At 35.2% G+C, this 18,752-nt stretch overlaps 1 protein-coding gene across 2 annotated transcripts in view; it reads left to right on the top strand.

Moving 5' to 3' along the window:
• Cdkl5 (cyclin dependent kinase like 5) overlaps positions 1-18,752 on the top strand; it is a 177,943-nt gene that overhangs the window by 120,422 nt on the left and 38,769 nt on the right. For both annotated transcript variants that reach the window (XM_046425835.2, XM_058573080.1), the window contains exons 6-10: positions 2,706-2,826; positions 4,927-4,986; positions 7,674-7,764; positions 11,874-12,063; positions 16,654-16,734. In XM_046425835.2, the coding sequence (XP_046281791.1) occupies positions 2,706-2,826; positions 4,927-4,986; positions 7,674-7,764; positions 11,874-12,063; positions 16,654-16,734 (543 nt within the window). The remainder of the gene's footprint in view (positions 1-2,705; positions 2,827-4,926; positions 4,987-7,673; positions 7,765-11,873; positions 12,064-16,653; positions 16,735-18,752) is intronic.

The raw sequence follows: 18,752 nt of genomic DNA, 5'->3' as shown, positions 1-18,752 counted from the left end.
CTATGGTTCTTAAGTGGAAGGTGACCATCACACCTGCTCATTAGTGTCAATGCCTAACAGTTAACAGTGTGTCTCAGGAGGGCAAGGAGAAAGATGCTCTTAAGGGGTGTAGGTAGCAGAGACCCTTGATTATAATATCTTCAACAAAATAACAAATTCAAAGGTAAGCAGTGCAGGACTGGTATGGCAGCTCTGCTCTATAGTTTTAGGAACTCTGGTGGGCTGCTTCTGCCCTTTTTGCCCATTCCTGAATATGGCCCTTATCTTTAAGGTTAGAACAGATCTCCAGCTGTCATATGCCATTGGCCAGGGTGTAGTTGCATGGTCACACTGGCTGCTTGGCAGAGAAGAAATGGATTCTTCATTCTGGGCAACTAGGTCTCCAACTGAAAATTTTATGTCTTTGGAGTAAGGCAAGAATAGCTATCAGGGGACAATATCTCTGCCATTAAGGACCTGTTTTAAAAATTTTTATTTTCATTGGTTGATCATTTTATTAAAATAGCAAGTGAATCTGTTATAAGTAGGTATAAGAATAAACAAAACTGATAAGTATACAACTTATATGAACAAAATTGTGAGGCTGTATTAGAGCAGTGGTTTTCCATCTTTTGGGGGTGGTGGTGGGGGGGGGACAATGCCAGGGATTGAACCCAGGGCTTCCCACATGCTAGGCAAGCACTCTACTACATCCTCAACCTGTTTTTAAAAATTTGAGACAGGGTCTTACTTGAACTTGTGATTCTCCTGCCTCAGCCTCCCTAGTGGCTGGAATTACTGGCATGTGCCACCACACCTGGCATCCTCAGGACTCCTTTATATACTCTGAAAATTATTGGGAGCCCTCAGTACTTTTTATTTATGTCGGTTTTATCTATTTATGTTTTTCATATTAGAAGGCAAAACTGAGCAATATGGGATTGGGGGTGTGGCTCAGTGATAGAGCTGTTACCTAGCATCCGGAAGGCCCCAGGTTCAATTTCCAGCACCACACACACAAAAATAAAACAAAACAAACAAATAATGATAAACCTGTTAATTTTGACATAAATAAATGTGTATGTCAGTCATTCTTTCAAGTAAGATATGGTCTTACACACACACACACAAATAAACCAACTATAAATAAACCAGCTTGCGTCTCATCTCAATCACCCAAGCACTTTGCCTTAAGACAGTCATGGTCTATGGTCCAGATGGTACATATGCAGCAGAAGAGCTCTGTGTGCGTTCTTCTTTCTCTTGTAAAAACTTAGATATATACTCTTAAGAAACAAAATTTAGTAAATGTAATATTTTTTACTATGTCATCAAGAATATCCTTAACTAAAACTGCTGTTTTGTTCATTATTATTATTATTATTATTATTATTATTATTATTTAATGGCAAGAGTTAATTGCATTAAAAAATCCCTTGCCTTGATTCATGCTAAGGTACTAGCAGTTTACACATTATTCATTGTACCATTAGTGTAAATGCCAACACAGGAAAAAGGCACATATCTAAGTGTTATGATCAATATAGTTTGACTTCATGGGCACTCTGCGAAGTCTTACTGTAGATTGCCAGGACACACTCTGAGAATTGTGTGTCCTAGGTGATTGCTTACAAACAATAAGGTGCTGTGGGCCTTAACTCCATTGTGGTTTGCAGAAAAAATGGAGTTTAGTTAACCTGGAAATTCAGTGGAAACTGGCTAAGTGAAGATTCTACTTAACAAATTGCATGAATTTTAGAATGGTCTTAAGATTTTTGAAGATTGAATTGTTTGGGTCTGTGTGTTTTTACTTCTATAGTATTTTTCTAGCCTATTTTAATTTTTGTACTAAATATATTGATCACTTCAATTTTAGGGATTTTTTTTTTCTTAGTACTGGGGATTGAACCCAGGGGTGCTCTACCATAGAGCCACATCCCCAGTCCTTCTTATTTTTTTCATTTTGAGACAGGTTCTCATCAGATTGCCCAAGCTGACCTCAAACTTGTGATCCTCCTGCCTCAGGTCTCCCAAGTAGCTGGGGTTATGGGCGTGTGCCCACATCTAGCTCTTTTTTCCTTTTAGAATATTGTTCAGGCCAGGCTTGGTAGCGCACACTGGGAGTCTCAGCAACTCATGAAGCTGAGGCAGGAGGATCTGTAGTTCAAGACCAGTCTTGGGAACTTAGCAAGACTCTGTCTCAAAAACAAAAAGGGATAGGGTTGTAACTTAGTGCTAGAGTGCTTACCTAACATGCATAAGACCCTACGTTGAATCCCCAATATTGGGGCGGAGGGGATATTATCCAGGTCTTTCCTAGAAATTTTTAAGAGTTGATTCCAATGCAAGTTTCTATTAAAGACATACAGCTTGCTGTGTTAAAATGACTGTTCTCTCTTTTTACATTGTAATGTCATACCTCTACCTTGTATTGTCTTTCCCTTTACGTTATTCTAAAATGATGCTTGAAAGTCTTAGTAAAAAGTATATACAGTTATTATTTAAGGCAGTGTAGAGAAGTAAAAATAGAATTTCTCATAAAAGAAAATCTTGACTTAATGTAGTATCCTGATCTACCATGAGCTAAGTTGTAGATGAGATGCAAAACAAAAAAATACATGTTGTGTACTGGATGGATTATCATTCAAGATACTTTCAGAAATTATTAGAACATAATTTCTGGGCCTACCTAATTTTGGAGATTAATATCTTTCTCCAATTTATAGAATATGCTTGAGTTGCTGGAAGAAATGCCAAATGGGGTTCCACCTGAAAAAGTAAAAAGCTATATCTATCAACTAATCAAAGCTATTCACTGGTGCCATAAGAACGATATTGTCCATAGAGGTGAGTATGGAATTTTTGAAATGGAAAGTACTAAAGAAAACATCAAATAAAATTTCAGAATATTTCTATTTAAATGAAATAACATTTTGAAAGCATAGGATATAAGAAGTCATTCATTCTCCAAGTCTACTTTGTGCCATGTAAAAGACAAATCAGATTTATTTGGGCATTGTGGTGAGAGCTCTGTTTGTATAACCAGATCTGCTCTGAACTATAGAAACACTGGTGATACAAAAGAATCCATTAAATGCTTAACTTGGAGTGGGAGTGGGGGTGGAGGTAGCAGAGGCAGGATGTCCAGTCTTTTAGACCAGGTAATGTGAACCCCATTAGAGTCTGGCTTTAAATAACCCCTAAGTTACTGACCTTCTCCCCATTGGCACTCCCCTGTCATTCACTCTTAGTCCAACAATCTTCAGTACATATCTTCACTTCCTGGTTTTCCTTCAGTACATATCTTCACTTCCTGGTTTTCCTTATCCATTAGTGAAAAGTGTTCATTGTCTGCAGGTTGTAGGCATGATCAGCCTTGCATAAAGACCATAATTGTACTTTTATAAACTGTCTTAATTTGTCCTTTACTACCACAAACGGGTGGTTTATACAATAAAAGGGAAATTACTTGCTCAGCATCATCTTTGACTCTGTACCATTTATCTTCTCATGATAATCTCTCTTACATTGCATAATTTTATAGTACTGGGACACAAATGGATACAAAAATGGGCTAAATGAGTGTGTTTATCAGAAAATGTTGCCATACTTAATTCTTGTCCTTGAATTATTAGATAAATGAATACTACATTTTAATTCACCTATACAAATGCACAAGGATATTACTTTAAAAATAGTCTGACTTTTAAGACTGGCTTAAAGGTTGTATGAAGAATGTCAATTCCTATTATTTCTAGTTTGTTTTCTTACATTTGGCTCTCATAGCAGTTACCCTATCAAGGTTGTCAATGGGATAGAAATGCCATCTAGTGTCTAGGGTAATGATTCTAATAACAGTCTATACATTTTGTTCTATAATATTAATGAGGGGGCTGGAGTTGTGGCTCAGTGGTAGAGTGCCTGCCTGGCATGTGTGAGACACTGGGTTCAATTCTCAGCACCACATATAAATAAATAAAATAAAGGTTCGTCAACAACAAATAAAAATATTTTTTTAAAAAAAGAATATTAATGAGGAACTGAGTTAGCTACATTTCCATCATGAAAATGTGATTTGGTTAAGTGTATAGCTAACTAGTGGCTGTGAATTAACTGTAGATACCATGATTCTGAAAACTACAGATTTCATTAGTTTTGCCCTTTCTTCACTTAGACCCATACCATGATACAGATACCAGATACTATATGAGATGCCTCCCAAAGGGAGAATTTAACTGCATTTTCCACAAATTTCTGCTCCTCAATTCCTATCATATCTACAGGAAGTCTATGGGAAAAAATTAGAAATCTTACCTTGACTCATTCAGTATTGCTTCAGCATTAGACATTGGTAATTGTGAACCACACAGAAAAGCTAAAGAGATATGTAAATATAGAAATTATTCCTTTCTTGTGTTTCCCCCCAACCCCTCCAGTAAATATAATGCTGGCTACTTGTGCTCATGTATTTTCTAAGTTATCTTGTGAATGTAAACATTTTCTGATCTATTTCCCTCCAAAAGTTTACATTAATATTTTATGTAGTAAAAATAGTTTCTTGAAATGTGTTGGTCTAGATTCAGTTATTCTTAAACTCCTTGAAGATTCAGTTCATCCCTTTAAGAGTTAAGGTAGGTTGGGGGTGTGGTTTAGTGGTAGAGTACTTGACCAGCATGCTTGGGGCCATGGGTTTGATCCCCAGGACTTCACATCATCATACAAAAAAAGGAGCAAGGGATTGTGGTCTGCATGTTTCTTGAAATTAATTGAAACTTTTAAATACCAGCATGAAATGTGTTACTCTGGTACTCTGGTTTTCACTTCCATGGTTTTCTATTCAAATTACTCTAGATATATCTAATTAGATGTTGTTACCATGATATAATAGTGTCAATCAGCAGAACATAGGAGATTTTTACTAATTGCTTTTTAATCTTGATATTCTAGATATAAAGCCAGAAAATCTCTTAATCAGCCACAATGATGTTCTGAAACTATGCGACTTTGGTAAGTTAAAAGGAAATTGAGTCCTGGTACAGAATTAATTTAGTGTAACATGTAGGTAGCTTTTAAAGGCATATTAAAATTTATCTTTATTTTTTACTTAAATCAGCAGAGCAATATTCTGTTGTTCATTCTGTTGTGTTCAAAATTTGATTGCTGGAGGAGTACTAATCTCTCCTTGCTTTATAGACTATTATCTGCTGTTTTTTAAAAAAATTCAGTATGTAGTATTTAGTTAATGAGAATTCAAAGCAAATATATGCATGTGTATACTAATAGCCCCAGAAAAAAAATTTCTTAGAATTATCACTGTGGATTCCTGGTTTGAATAAGCTAAAATATTTAAATATGATAGAAATTGTTATAGGTTTCATCATAACCCCCCAAAATAGAAATTGTTATAGGTTTCATCATAACCACAAAAAATATACATGTGTGTATGTTCACATTGTGCCCATATAATGGTTATGTATCTATATGGTCAAAGCCATTTTTAGAACACTTCTATTTATTTCTGCTCAATGTTCAATGAATAAGACTAGTAACTGATGCGTACTATTTCAGCTCTTACTTGAATGTATAGGGAAGTTTTTTAGTTGTACTGTCTCCTAGGAAAATGTCCCATATAGGTAACTCTGTATTGTGCTGTTAAACACTTAAAATAGTTTAGAAAAATTTGAAATAAAAAATTAGGGTGTTAGGTCCACAGGTCAATTTGAAGTTAAAAATTTACCTAATCTTTTATATATATAATTTGTTTTAGTTGTAGCTGGACACAATACCTTTATTTTGTTTATTTTTATGTGGTGCTGAGGATCAAACCCATTGTCTCACACGTGCTAGGGGAGCGCTATACTGCTGAGCCATAACCCCAGCCCCAAATTTCACCTAATCTTTCTGTTAAAACGTAACAGTTGGATTTTAAATTTTTTTACATATTCAAATATAACCAAATATAATAACCTCCATATGTAGCTAAGAATATCTCTCTTTATCATAATCGAGTTAGATTCAATTACATTATTGCATAAATGGATTACACAAATGAGCAATAGTGATTTTTTTTTTTTTTTTTTTTTTGGAGGGGTGTACCAGGGATTGAACCCAGGGGCACTCGACCACTGAGCTACATCCCCAGCCCTATTTTGTATTTTATTTAGAGACAGGGTCTCACTGAGTTGCTTTAGCACCTTGCTTTTGCTGAGGCTGGCTTTTAACTAGAAATCCTCCTGCCTCAGCCTCCCAGGCCACTAGGATTACAGGCATGTGCCACCACGCCCAGCAGCAATGGAAAATGTTAAAAATCAGTTTTGTAGAATGACCATTTTGTTCACTGTAGCAATTGGAAGCATGTGTAACTGTTTTTACTCAACACTTTCAAAGAGTTTGAGCATTATGAACCTGCTTGCCTGAGAAAAAAGGTTTTAATTTTCAACATAATTTATAAGAAATAGTGCAAAGAACTTTGCTCTTTCCCCAATTCTTAAAGAAGTTCTTAAGAAAATGAAAAAGAAATATTGAATACTGAATCTGATTAAGTTTTGATTTTGGCATTTTTAGCATATCCTTAGCAGCATGATTTTTAGGAATGGTACTTAAGTCTGAATTTTTATCTGCAATTGTGATTATTACGTGATACTGGGACTTTTTGCCCCTCATATGCAATTTAGTATGCATACATGATTCTATGGGCCACTGATCTCTTTAAGCTCCAAAGTTACTGAAAATCATAAAGCAAATTAACAAAACAAAAGAGGGGTGGGGTTGTAGCTCAGTGATATAGCGCTTGCCTAGCATGAATGAGGCACTGGGTTCGATTCTCAGCCCCACATAAAAATAAATAAGTAAAAATAAAGGTATTGTATCCACTTACGACTAAAAAAATATTTAAAAAAAAAATAGAAATGCATGAGGCTGGGGATGTAGCTCATTGGTAGTATGCACAAAGCCATGGGTTCCATTTCCAGTACTGCCACACATACACCATTTTTCAAAACTGACAGACACCTAAATTTTTACCTCTGATTTTAATGCTTTGGTTTTTGTAACTGTTGATGATGAGCCTATATTATACTTGGTGAGTTAGTGGGATAATTAGTTTCTCTTGTTGCCTCATTTTGTGGCTATACTGTGGCCCCCAAACCTCTTGAAAGAATGTGGGGCAAAAGTAGTAGTCAAGTTTGTGAGGTAATGGAGATACTCCTAACCTGCTTCTCAATCACTAGGAGATGACAGTAATTTTGGCCCGTTTTGTTTCCATCATTGCCAACTGTTAGTTGTTTATATAGTGGCTGAAACTGTTCAGATACAATAACTATACAAATATCCCTTTAAGTCCCACATAGCAGAATTAATGACCATAATCCCAGTTTAACTTTGACTTATGGCTCTAATGGAGACTTCATTTTGTTCCTAAGATTTGCATTTTTAGGAGGACTGATTTAAAAGTGTGCTCTGAATGCTTAATAAAGCATGAGATAACTTCAAAAACATGAATTTCTTTAGTATATAGTAAATACATCATATACTTCAATTAACATATGAACACTTTACTAACTTTTTAAAATAACAAGGACACTTATTAATAAACAGCTCATTCAATATATCAGTCATTATATTCTTTTGATGTTGTTTTAAAGTATTACTAGGACTGAAATATTTTGCCAACACAAAGTTATTTATTCTTTCAGGTTTTGCTCGGAATCTATCAGAGGGCAACAATGCTAATTACACAGAGTATGTGGCCACCAGGTGGTATCGATCCCCAGAACTGTTACTTGGGTGAGTTACCTTCTCCAAATACAATGGTCTCTATGCATGTATTGCTCCTTTATCATTGGCTTTGGGATCACCTATGAAAAATAAGAATTTCAGTTAACTAAATATTTGTCAGTTATAGATTCATTATAACAAAGAATCTGTGTTGCTGTAGTATGCTGATTTTAGATCTTTAATGAGGGCTAGAGATGTAACTCAGTGGTAGAGTGCTTGCCTAGCGTCACACGAGGCTCTGGGTTTGACTTCCCAGCACCACAAAAACAAAACAAAACAAAAAACAAAACCCACAAAAATGCACCATTTCCTTTGCTCAGGATTCTGGGTGTTAATAATTTGAGTGCAACTCCATAGTTCCCTGCTGGTCTCTCTTTAAATCACTCATCTAGTTACAATTGGCTGGCAGGTTATCTGGAGGCTGATTGTGTGGAGCCTCAGCTGAGACTGATCATCTTTAATCTGTAGGGACTCATCTTTCAGTAGGCTAAGTAGAATAGAAGGAGAATTCCATGTAGCAAGAAGTAAGCAAAGCAAAGGTACTTTCCAAAACCCTGTTTGCATGACTTTTGCCTCATTTGGCCAAAGCCCATTTCATGGCCAACCTCTGATTCAAGGTAAGGAGAAATAAATCCCACCTCTTGATGGAAAAGGTGACAGAGCCACATTATAAACCAGCATGTATATACAGATGGAAGAAATTATTACAGCAACCTTTGCTAATAATCTTCCACATTAAAATGTAATTGTCTGTAGAGTTTGGCATTCTGGCTTACCTGTTCATTCATTTAACAAATATTTATTGAGTGTCTTTTACATCTAGCCACATTGCTAGACACATGGGGTAAATATTGAACCAGTAGCCATTTTCTTCTGAACAGTGTAAATCCTGTTTGATGATACGTAACTATTTTATCACTGCCTTGGTGATTTTTTTTCAGCAATACCTCTTAACATTTCATCTACTTTGTACCCACCCTTCCTTTGTCAATGCCCTATCATTCATCTATTAACCAGAAAAGGATCTTCTGACATGGTTCTCCTTTTCTTTTTAATGCATTTTAACTTTAGAGCCTAAGAGAGGGAGCCCATGATCCTGATCTCCATTACATAGTTTCAGGAATTTTCTACTTACCCTAGTTGTAGTATTTTCTTATTTTTCCTAGATTATATCTCCTTCTTTGAGACCACCCAAGAATGAAGAAAAAAATTCATAATCTAGTAAAATTTGCCATAGTGGTAATGATGACAAATATGCAAATTGTCAGTTATCTCTTTTCTTTAACGCGCTATATATGTCCTGGGGTATATGAGAAATTCTTTTTTTTAAGTGCTTTATGATTATACATAGTAGTTGGGTTCATCCCAACAAACTCATACATGCATGGAAATCGATTTCAGTTCATAATCCACCCCCCCACCCTTCCCTTTTTCCCTCTTGCCCCTCCCCGTTTCTTCTTCCTCTCCTAGTTTTCCTTTCACTTGTCTATTAATTTGTGTATTTGATTGGTTCCTTATGTAATCTTAGCCTTCCCTCCCCCTTTCCTTTATTTTACTCTAGTTTCTGCATATGAGAGAAAACATTTGACATTTGAGTTTCTGAGTTTGGCTAATTTCACTTAGCATGATATCTCCATTTCTATCCACTTACCAGCAAGTGCCATAATTTCATTCTTTTTAGTGGCTGAGTAGAACTCCATTTTGTGTGTGTGTGTGTGTGTGTATCACAATCTCTTAATCCATTCTTCTATTGACAGGCATCTGGGTTGATTCCATAACTTAGCTATTGTGAATTGTGCTGCTGTAAACTTTGATGAGGCTGTGTTGCTAGAGTGGAATAGATGGATTATATGGTGATTCCATCCCTAGTTTTTTGAGGAATCTCCAAACTGCTTTCCAGAGTAATTGTCCTAGTTTGCAGTCCCACCCAACAATGTACAATATAGCAATATAAATTTCTGATTTTCTTTCTGAAGAGCATGACTACACGTTTAAATTTTTTTCTGAGGGGTTTGTATGAATGTTAACTATTCATTTCCCAGTGTCTACCAACCATCTGGTAGTACTTCTGGATTCATTGCTGACCCAGAACCTATAAGTATTACTGGCATCAGTTTTTGGAAACTTTACTATTTTTTTGAAATCAAAAGCTTGCTTCATCCTGAGAATCAAATGATCATTAGTCACTTTATTATCCCCTCATTTGTGTGGACGTTCTGGATTTCTGTGCTAATTTTTATTCTTGGATTTAGGATTGATATTTCATTCTGCCTGTGTTTCTTCTGTGTACCATTCTGGACTCATTGAATTTACTGGACACTATTTGCCAATGAAAAAAAGAGTATGAAGTAGATCATTCTCAGAAAACTGAGGTTGTGTTTAGAGATGCGTGATAGCTACCAAAAGTAGATGGTGATAACGCAACTCATTTGAGCTAAATTGACTAGTTAATCAAGTGATTGTCAAGTACTAGTTGAAGAACTATATTATTTGTGTAAAAATTCCATTGAAATCAGTTGATATTTAGTTTTACATTAAGAATTTTCATTTTTACGTATTCTCAGGGCTTTGTCCTTGACATTCAAAATAGTTCCAGCTGCATAAATTATGCAAATCAGATGACAGAAGGAAAAATAGCTTATTTAGGGTATGTAGAGGTTTTTTAAAGGTTTTTCCATCTTGTACCTAGGATATTTTCTTTCTCTCAAAAAGATATGAAAGAACAATCAGTATTAAAAGATTTAAATGAAGTTTCCTCGTATAGTTCTTAAGTTTTTGTGGAAAGAAATGAAATGTTGCCTTATTGTTGCAGTGATTTGTTACCCTAGAAACATGTTCTGTATAATGTTAACAGTGCTTTGGTTTAAAAGTTTTGATATTAACTGTTAATATCATTGTGGCATTCTAGAATTTTATTTCACTTATCATATATTTTATTTTGGTTTTCCATTCTTAAAACTTGGATTATTTGCCAGGAATGATTGCACACACCTGTAATTCCTGCAATTTGAGAGGATCACAAGTTCAAGGCCAGCCTGGGCAACTTAATAAAAGATCCTGTCTCAAAATAAAATAAAAAAGTCTGGGGGGCTGGGATTGTGGCTTAGTGGTGGAGCACTTGCCTAGTATGTGTGTGAGGCACTGGGTTCGATTCTCAGCACCACATATGAATAAATAAATAAAATATAGGTCCATCAAAAAAAAAAAAAAGGCTGGGGATGTAGCTCAGTGGTAAAACACCCCTGAGTTCAATCCCCAGTATCAAACACAACAAAGAACTTGTATTATATGTGTTTGAAACTAAAATATATACATGGTTTCTTACTTAAACTACCATAAATAATTTGACTTACAGCCATAGATTTTGGGTTATAGGTATAGAGCTGTTTTGGGAATGCTTAGATTTTCATGGATAGTTTCTATTTGTAATAGCAACTCTCCTCCTAAAGCACTCTGGTAAACTCAGATCCTAGAAGAGAGCTTTAAACCATTTAAATAAACTAATAATGCTTTTAGGAAGGTAGCTATTAGAAAGCCCTGGATATGTAGAGTACAATTATATTCAAGTAAATAATACAATAGAACATAGCACCATTTCAGCTATTGGATATTGTGACACTAAGTAATCAAAGGTTAAATAATATTCACTATTTGTTTAAGAAGACACACAAGTCAGTAGTATATTTTAATACACTGGATAAAATATAACTTTTTGACATTTAGAGAGCTAAGGTATAATTTAATTACCTAGAATTTCTATTTCTTGGGAGCATTTTATTTCCCAAGTGAGGTGTTTCTCATCAGCCATGTGCACTATATTAGGATTTATTAAGCCATTCATATTCAAGATATACCCAGATATCAAATTAGTGTATGCTGATTAAATTGCTACTAAACTGACATCTTTATTAATGTAGGTTTATTCACTTGTATTCTGGATTTTTACTTGAATATCCATGATTCCTTATTTTCAGTTGTACGTTTTTCTAGTGGCATTTTAAAATTTCTTAAATACACAAATATACTTTAAGTCATGAATCTGTTCAAAATAATTTGGAAAGTTTTCAAACATTATATGTCCTCAGTTGTCAAGATAACGTCTCCCTTTGCTTTTTCAGAGCTCCCTATGGGAAGTCTGTAGACATGTGGTCAGTGGGCTGTATTCTTGGGGAGCTTAGTGACGGACAGCCCTTATTTCCTGGAGAAAGCGAAATTGACCAACTTTTTACTATTCAGAAGGTGCTAGGACCACTTCCATCTGAGCAGATGAAGCTCTTCTATAGTAATCCTCGCTTCCACGGGCTCCGGGTAAGAGGTTTTGCTAAAACCCCAAATGGAATCAATACAGCTGTACTTAGTTCATTGTTCATTGCACAGTGGTATGCTAAGCTGTCCTTTGAAAACTGTTCCCTTTCCCATTATAATGTTTATAATCCCCACTATCATATTTTATTTCCGGGTCTTATATAGTATTTGTGAATGCTTTAAAAATGATCAGAATTTGAAAGTAGGAACTGCTAATATTTTTTTCTCATTTATAAATTCTAATTTTTCAAGATCTTTTTTAGCATATACATTACTATATTCTAAACCTCAATTATCTTAGACTCTTTATTCAAAATATTAAGTATTCCTGAAAGATACAAAATGTATGTATACTTACTACTTACTTGAGCAAACTTGTTTATAGTGATTTGAGGAAGGCCATGAATACTTGCATCCTGCAGATTTAAAGGTTTCTGTTCCAGCAAATATTGCTTGTCCATTGACAGTGAAATATCACATATTCTTTACAAACCCATGTGTTGTCTTAAGCAGCCTTTTCTAAACTTGATAAATTTGTACAGAGCTTGTTTTCTTAGAATATGCCAAAAAGCATCTTAGAAAGTATGAACTTTCCCCAAATAAGGAACACCTACCTTGTAGAGGCACTTCATTGGAGTGGCTAGTGAGTTACAGGCTACCCCTCTCTTCCATCTATCCCAAAAGCAACTTTTTAAGTTTTCAAACATTTGTTGGGCCCACATGTTAGTTGGTGGAAGCTATAAAATAATCTTTCATCACTTCCTTTCTTTCTCTTAAATGCATCATTCTCAAACCTCTCAAATGCCTCCTCTCTCTGTCCACCCAATATTCTGTACCCTACCTCATCTCTCTCCTCCATAGTATCCTTCTTTCTTTGTCATACCACTTATCACATTATGGTATTATTTCATTTGTTGTTTTCTTGATAATTACTAATATCAAGTTCTGTCCCACTAGCATATAAGTTCCTCAAGGACGGACATCATCTGTTATCACTGTAGTTAGTTATAGCATCTAACACAGAAACGAATATGTCTGGTGGGCCCTCACTAAACATCTGAGTGATCTATGGATCGAATGAACCGGTGCCATCAGCACCCAAGCTCAGTTTTATTTCATTTCTCTTCATTTCCAATGCTTCTTTCACCCTTGTCATTTTTGCCTGAATTATAGACAGTTGGCTCCCAAACTAATCTCTTGAAATTTCTTCACTTAAGTCTTTTCGCATTTCTCAAACTATGCATTTACTTCTATCTCCCTTTTATTTAAAAACCTTTGTAGAATTGCTGATAAAGTTGAAATCTTTAGGGGTTAGCATTAAGGAGCCTCCTAGCATCATCTCCACCCTGTCCCTGCCCCTTGTTCTTAAACTACCTTGAACCTCCCACCATTTTCTTGATATGTGGGTTCTGAAATGGCTCATTTCCATTTTTCTGATGTTCCCAACACTTGCCTAGACTCCAACCAAATCTCCTCTGTCCATAAAGCCTCTTCTAGACTATTCTAGGATGAATAGTCTATATAATAGTCTACATAATATATAATATATATAGCGGATACAACATGGTACCTAGCCTTAATACGCTAAAGAATTAAGGATTTCATACTAAAATAATTATGAAACAATACATTTTATAGGAAAGTATAATATATATTACAGAACTGTACTCATTATTTTATTGTACTGCTTTTTAATATATCTCATTATGATTTAGACTGTGATGCATGTCAAACATTCCAGAAAGTTAGAAATCATAGATAAGGATTCATTAGAAAGGACTTTATGGAGGATTTGACATTTTAAGTAGATATTGAAGAATAAATAGCATTTAGATTAGAGAGACCACACAAAGGGTATATTTTCCTCATTTGTCTGTGGTCCTATTTGTTCACAGACCTCCTTGCTAAACAGTCTTACCTGTAAAGTGTTAGGCGGCATTTGACAATGCTGCTTATAAATATTCTTCAGGGAAATTGCTGCTTCCATGGCACTTTGATTTTTATAAGCCTTAAATGTTTACATTTTAGTCTGAAAGTGTTTGCAGTATTTCAACTAAATTAGTTCAGTCTCTTTAGAGGTTTAACAACATCCTTTGAGGGGAAAGTTTTCTTTTATGATATCCCTTGAGAATGTCTGCAATGGAGAGCTGAGCACAGAGAGCCTGTGAACTGCAATTGCCGTGAGCCCCATATACCGGTAACTAAAATCCAGCGTATGATATGCAATTGGATCCACTTGCATAGAGAATGGGAAATGCACAAGATGTTGCTCTAACTGTATGCATTATTTGGAAAACAATTCTTGTCTCATAGTTTAGTTCCTAGACTCTGGTGTTAAACTGCTAGTGTTCAAAGCCTGACTCCATATTTATTATTTGAATGAACTCAACAAGTTATTTCGCCATCCTGTGCCTCTGTTTCTTCATGTGTAAAATAGTGATAATAGAATAACATTTGATAGGGTTGTTATGAAGATGAATTATTGGATATAAAATACCCAGTCCAGTGCCTGACATATAGTCAGTGCTCAGTAAAAAGGTATGCTCATTATATTGAATCCACCAAGTGATTAAGAAAGGAAACAAACTACTGATTAGGTTATTATTTAAACTTCTGTGCTTAAGTTTTAGCTGTCTATTGAATCATCTCATGTTAGAATGGTAGATTTCATTCGAAACATATAATTTTTTTTTTAAGTTAGAAGTTTGCTTGGTAATTTTATTATAATAGTTCTAACACCTTTTGACTTTCAGAATTGATTTTCTTATCAATGAAAGGTCTTTCTGAGAAAAGCAAAGGAGAGGGTATCTGGTATGTAATATAGAAGTAAAATGTTAATCAAAATGTACTGTGCCGGGCAAGGTGGCACGTGCCTGTAATCCCAGTGACTTGAAAGGCTGAGGCAAGAGGATTGCAATTTTAAGGCCAGCCACAGTTACTTAGCAAGACCCTGTTTCGATATTAAGGCAGGGGTAGGCATGTATCTCGGGGGTAAAGCACACCTGGGTTTTATTCCCAGTACCATAATCAATCAATCAGTCAATCAATAAAATATACTGGTACAGGGTCTTTATCATGGCATGACAGGCGTCTCTCTCTTTGGGTTGATATTTAATGTTCCAATAACATCAAAAGGAACTTCTGCTTCTCCATTAGGAGAGATGACTCAGTTTAAAAAGAGTTTAGGTTTGGATCACAGGCCTGGGTGCAAATACTAGTTCTGCTGCTTGTTACTTATGTAACTTTCCTTGAACCAGTTATTTGAACTTTCTGATCATCATTTTCCTCATCTCTAAAGAAAGAATAATAATACCTAAAATGCCTTGCATAGCATCACGTCCCTCAGAAATCAGTTTTAGGTTTTTGCCTGTGAGTCTGTGTTAAGTTCATGTTATTCTTTCCTTCTCTATCTGGGAGGTGCTGTCCTACTTTTCTCTTGTCTTCACTTTTTTTTATTCTTCAAAACATAGTTCAGATATTACCTATGGGTTCTTGCTTCTATAGCCACAAACCACCTTGATCTCTTTTCTCTGAGCTTCCATTAGAATTTATGTTTGCACAGTGTAGCACTGATTGTTTTCCCAATCATATAATAGATTCCTCAAATGCAAGGTTTAGGTCTTACCCATATTCTGCATCTCCTGCCCTGCTGAGCAGAGCGTGCAGATGATGTCATAATCACTCTTTAAATAGCTTGTTTGAATTTTACCCATAATTAGTTCTTCTGTCCATTTATTTTTACATGTTTAGGGATTTCAGTAGCTTGAAATGCTCTTATATTGGTATAAAGAAGCAAACTAGCCTTCACATTTGGAGGGAGTACATGGCATTGGGCTCTGCCAGTCATATTACCCAGTGCTTCAGCATTCAATCAGATAGTGCCAAGTGCGCGTTAGCACAGGAAAGGGTAGAACATCTAAATAAACTTGACCCCTCCCCTTCATTTTATTAAAAATTGCATTTGTTAATCTAGGCGCCTATGTTTGCCCCCTGCCTCAACTTACAAAAAGGGAGAATTGAAAACAGTTCATTTTAAAAAGACATTTAAAGCAATTACAGTGTGTGCCTGAATTCACTGTTTCTGATTCTGATGGCCTTTCAGGTTCTGGCCTCCTGCTTCCTTTTTCTCCTTTGTAAAACTTAGCTATTTTCAGGAATAAATGCTATGTTCTTGTGAAAAAGCTATAAAAATCTTACATCATATCATATTGTATCCCTCCTGTTAGTCCCCCAATTACCATCAGTAATTAAGTAGACATTCTGTGTAAAGTATTTTAGAACTTATAAAAGGAGACAATACTCTATAAACTGTATAAATAGTTTCAGATTTTATATCTTAGTCAATTTTACATGCTTAAAAGTATTATCTAGATTTATATATCATATTTCACTGTGAAGTTTCCCATTGTTTAACATACAGTCCTGTTAATTCATACCTGAAATACATGGATACCAAAAGTAATATACAAATATGAATTTGCTTGGATGGGTACTAGGCAATAATTTCTCAACTGCTCCCTTCTGCTGTGCTCACAAGCACGTGCACACATGTCTTCCCCACATGCTGACATTCCTGTTGTGTTATCCTTACAGTTTCCGGCTGTGAACCACCCTCAATCATTGGAGAGAAGATATCTTGGAATTTTAAATAGTGTTTTACTTGACCTAATGAAGGTAGGAGAAATTGATATCTATCTATATGAAAATGTCTTTTGATGTATGGATTCTCTTGTGTCTACATGTGATAATAGCCTGCTTTTATGAATTAAGTGTTTTGTTAACTAGATGTAAATTGTGAATAATGGGGGACTATTTCACATTAAAAGGCATGTAATTTGTTTAAACTTGCAACAAGTTCTGGTATTATCGTAGTTCATTTAGACAATAGCATGAGATCTCTAACTCGTTTTCCTAAGGCAGAGTAATAAAAATCTTCAGCACTCAGAGCTGATCAGGCATAAGTTTTTAAACAATTGTTAAAATGAATATTGAAGGAAAAGAAATTCTACAATTTCTGTTACATGATATTTAAGGCCTCTCGTAGTTTGTACAGATATAATCAGTGAACCCAATTCTCCTCCTCCGTGTAACCTCTTCTTCTCTCCCAGATAACTCACTCTTTCTGGCTCTTCTTTAGACACTGGCTACTACTGTGGTGTGAATGTTCCTTGTGCTAGCCCCTTGTTCAGAACACTTCCTGCTCTGAACTACTAAAAACATCCTCAGATTTCTCCTACTAGGTTTTTCTTCCATAGTAGACAGGCAGTTAGCCCTCTGAGCAAAAATTATTTTTCTTATTTCCCCAGCTTCTGCTGCAGCCAACAAGTGTATAAACAAGCATTGGTTGTATGATAGTAGACCTTCAAAAAATGCTTGTTAATAGATGAGTTTTATTTTATGCCCATTCAGTCAACTGTCAAAATCAGTGGAGGCTACACTGTGTGTGCAAAGAACCTTTAAAAGACTTAGCACAGTTGGAAATTGCTGAGCTGCATTCTTAGAACTTCACTGTGCTTTAAACTATGTTAATCTGTGTTCCAGGGAACACAGTGTAAATAGGTGTGGGGGTGGAGGTGGAGGAGGGAGGTGTGGCATTTGGGAAAGGCCACATACCTTATAACCTTTCTTAGAGATTCACAATGTTCATTAACCTGTAAATGGTTTCAGAAATCTCATGTAAAGAAGCATTGTTGTTTCACTCAACATTTCCCAAATTTAATTAACCACTAAAAACTGTTTTTGTATAAAACTCTAAGGCACTAATGTCCTGAATACAGATTGAGAAATGCTATTTAAAAAAAAAAAAAAACAACCTCCAAGTTCTTTCAGTTTAATTAGGTATAAATTATCACTTATATCAGTTGGGTTTTGTCAATATAATCTTTCACAGTCAATATTTATTGATCAGGGCCTTAATTTGGTAACTTTTAAAATGTAAATGAGGTAGAAAAATGGAAGTAAATATAATTTCATGTTTTCTGCCTTTTGTCTGTTTTTTAGTTAAAAATAATTGAAATTTTTTGTTAAATCATTGTCAAGTGTAATTACCAGTCATCAGGGTGGTACCTGAATCTGAATAAAAGCAAGTACTGAAAAAAGGTACCACAGACAGAAGTAGAACCATAAGTTAGACATTCTAATTCCTGTTTTTTAAAATGAGTTTATTGTCAAGTTTCTTGAATAGTAAATAGTTTTACTGAAATATACATTCAGAGGTGTTCATATTATGTCTCCACCTCAGATGATTTTTATAATGTTAACATATTCTTATAACCTTACATAGATTGAGATATAGAAATGTGTTAATACCCTTGAACCCTCCTTATGATCCTTCCTAGGCTTCATGCTCCTGTCCTGCTCTGCCCCCTTCTATCACCAACCATTAACATTGCCTTATTATTATTGAATGGTACATAAATAGAATCCATTCCCTTTGTCTTTTAGCTATTTTTGAAAATGAATTTGAAAAATTAAAAATACCAATTATCCTTTCATGAAGAAATATTCTCTGTGCCATTCCCAAAAGCTGTCTGGATAATTTTGTCTTAGGTAATAGAAGTATCTAAAATGGCCATCTCATCCTGCATCTGTTCATTTCAACCACTTCAATGGGGATAGAAGTCACCAGCATTAATTCAAGCCCTTAACTATTTTAAGAATAGATATAATAATTATGTTGGATCTATTTTATG

This window comes from Marmota monax, unplaced genomic scaffold, assembly GCF_021218885.2.
Source record: "Marmota monax isolate L192 unplaced genomic scaffold, Marmota_monax_Labrador192_F-V1.1 WCK01_AAM20220418_F8-fsc00203, whole genome shotgun sequence".
Lineage (NCBI taxonomy): Eukaryota > Metazoa > Chordata > Mammalia > Rodentia > Sciuridae > Marmota > Marmota monax.
The sequence above is the reverse complement of the archived record's forward strand: the minus strand, read 5'-3'. Positions and strand labels throughout refer to the sequence as shown.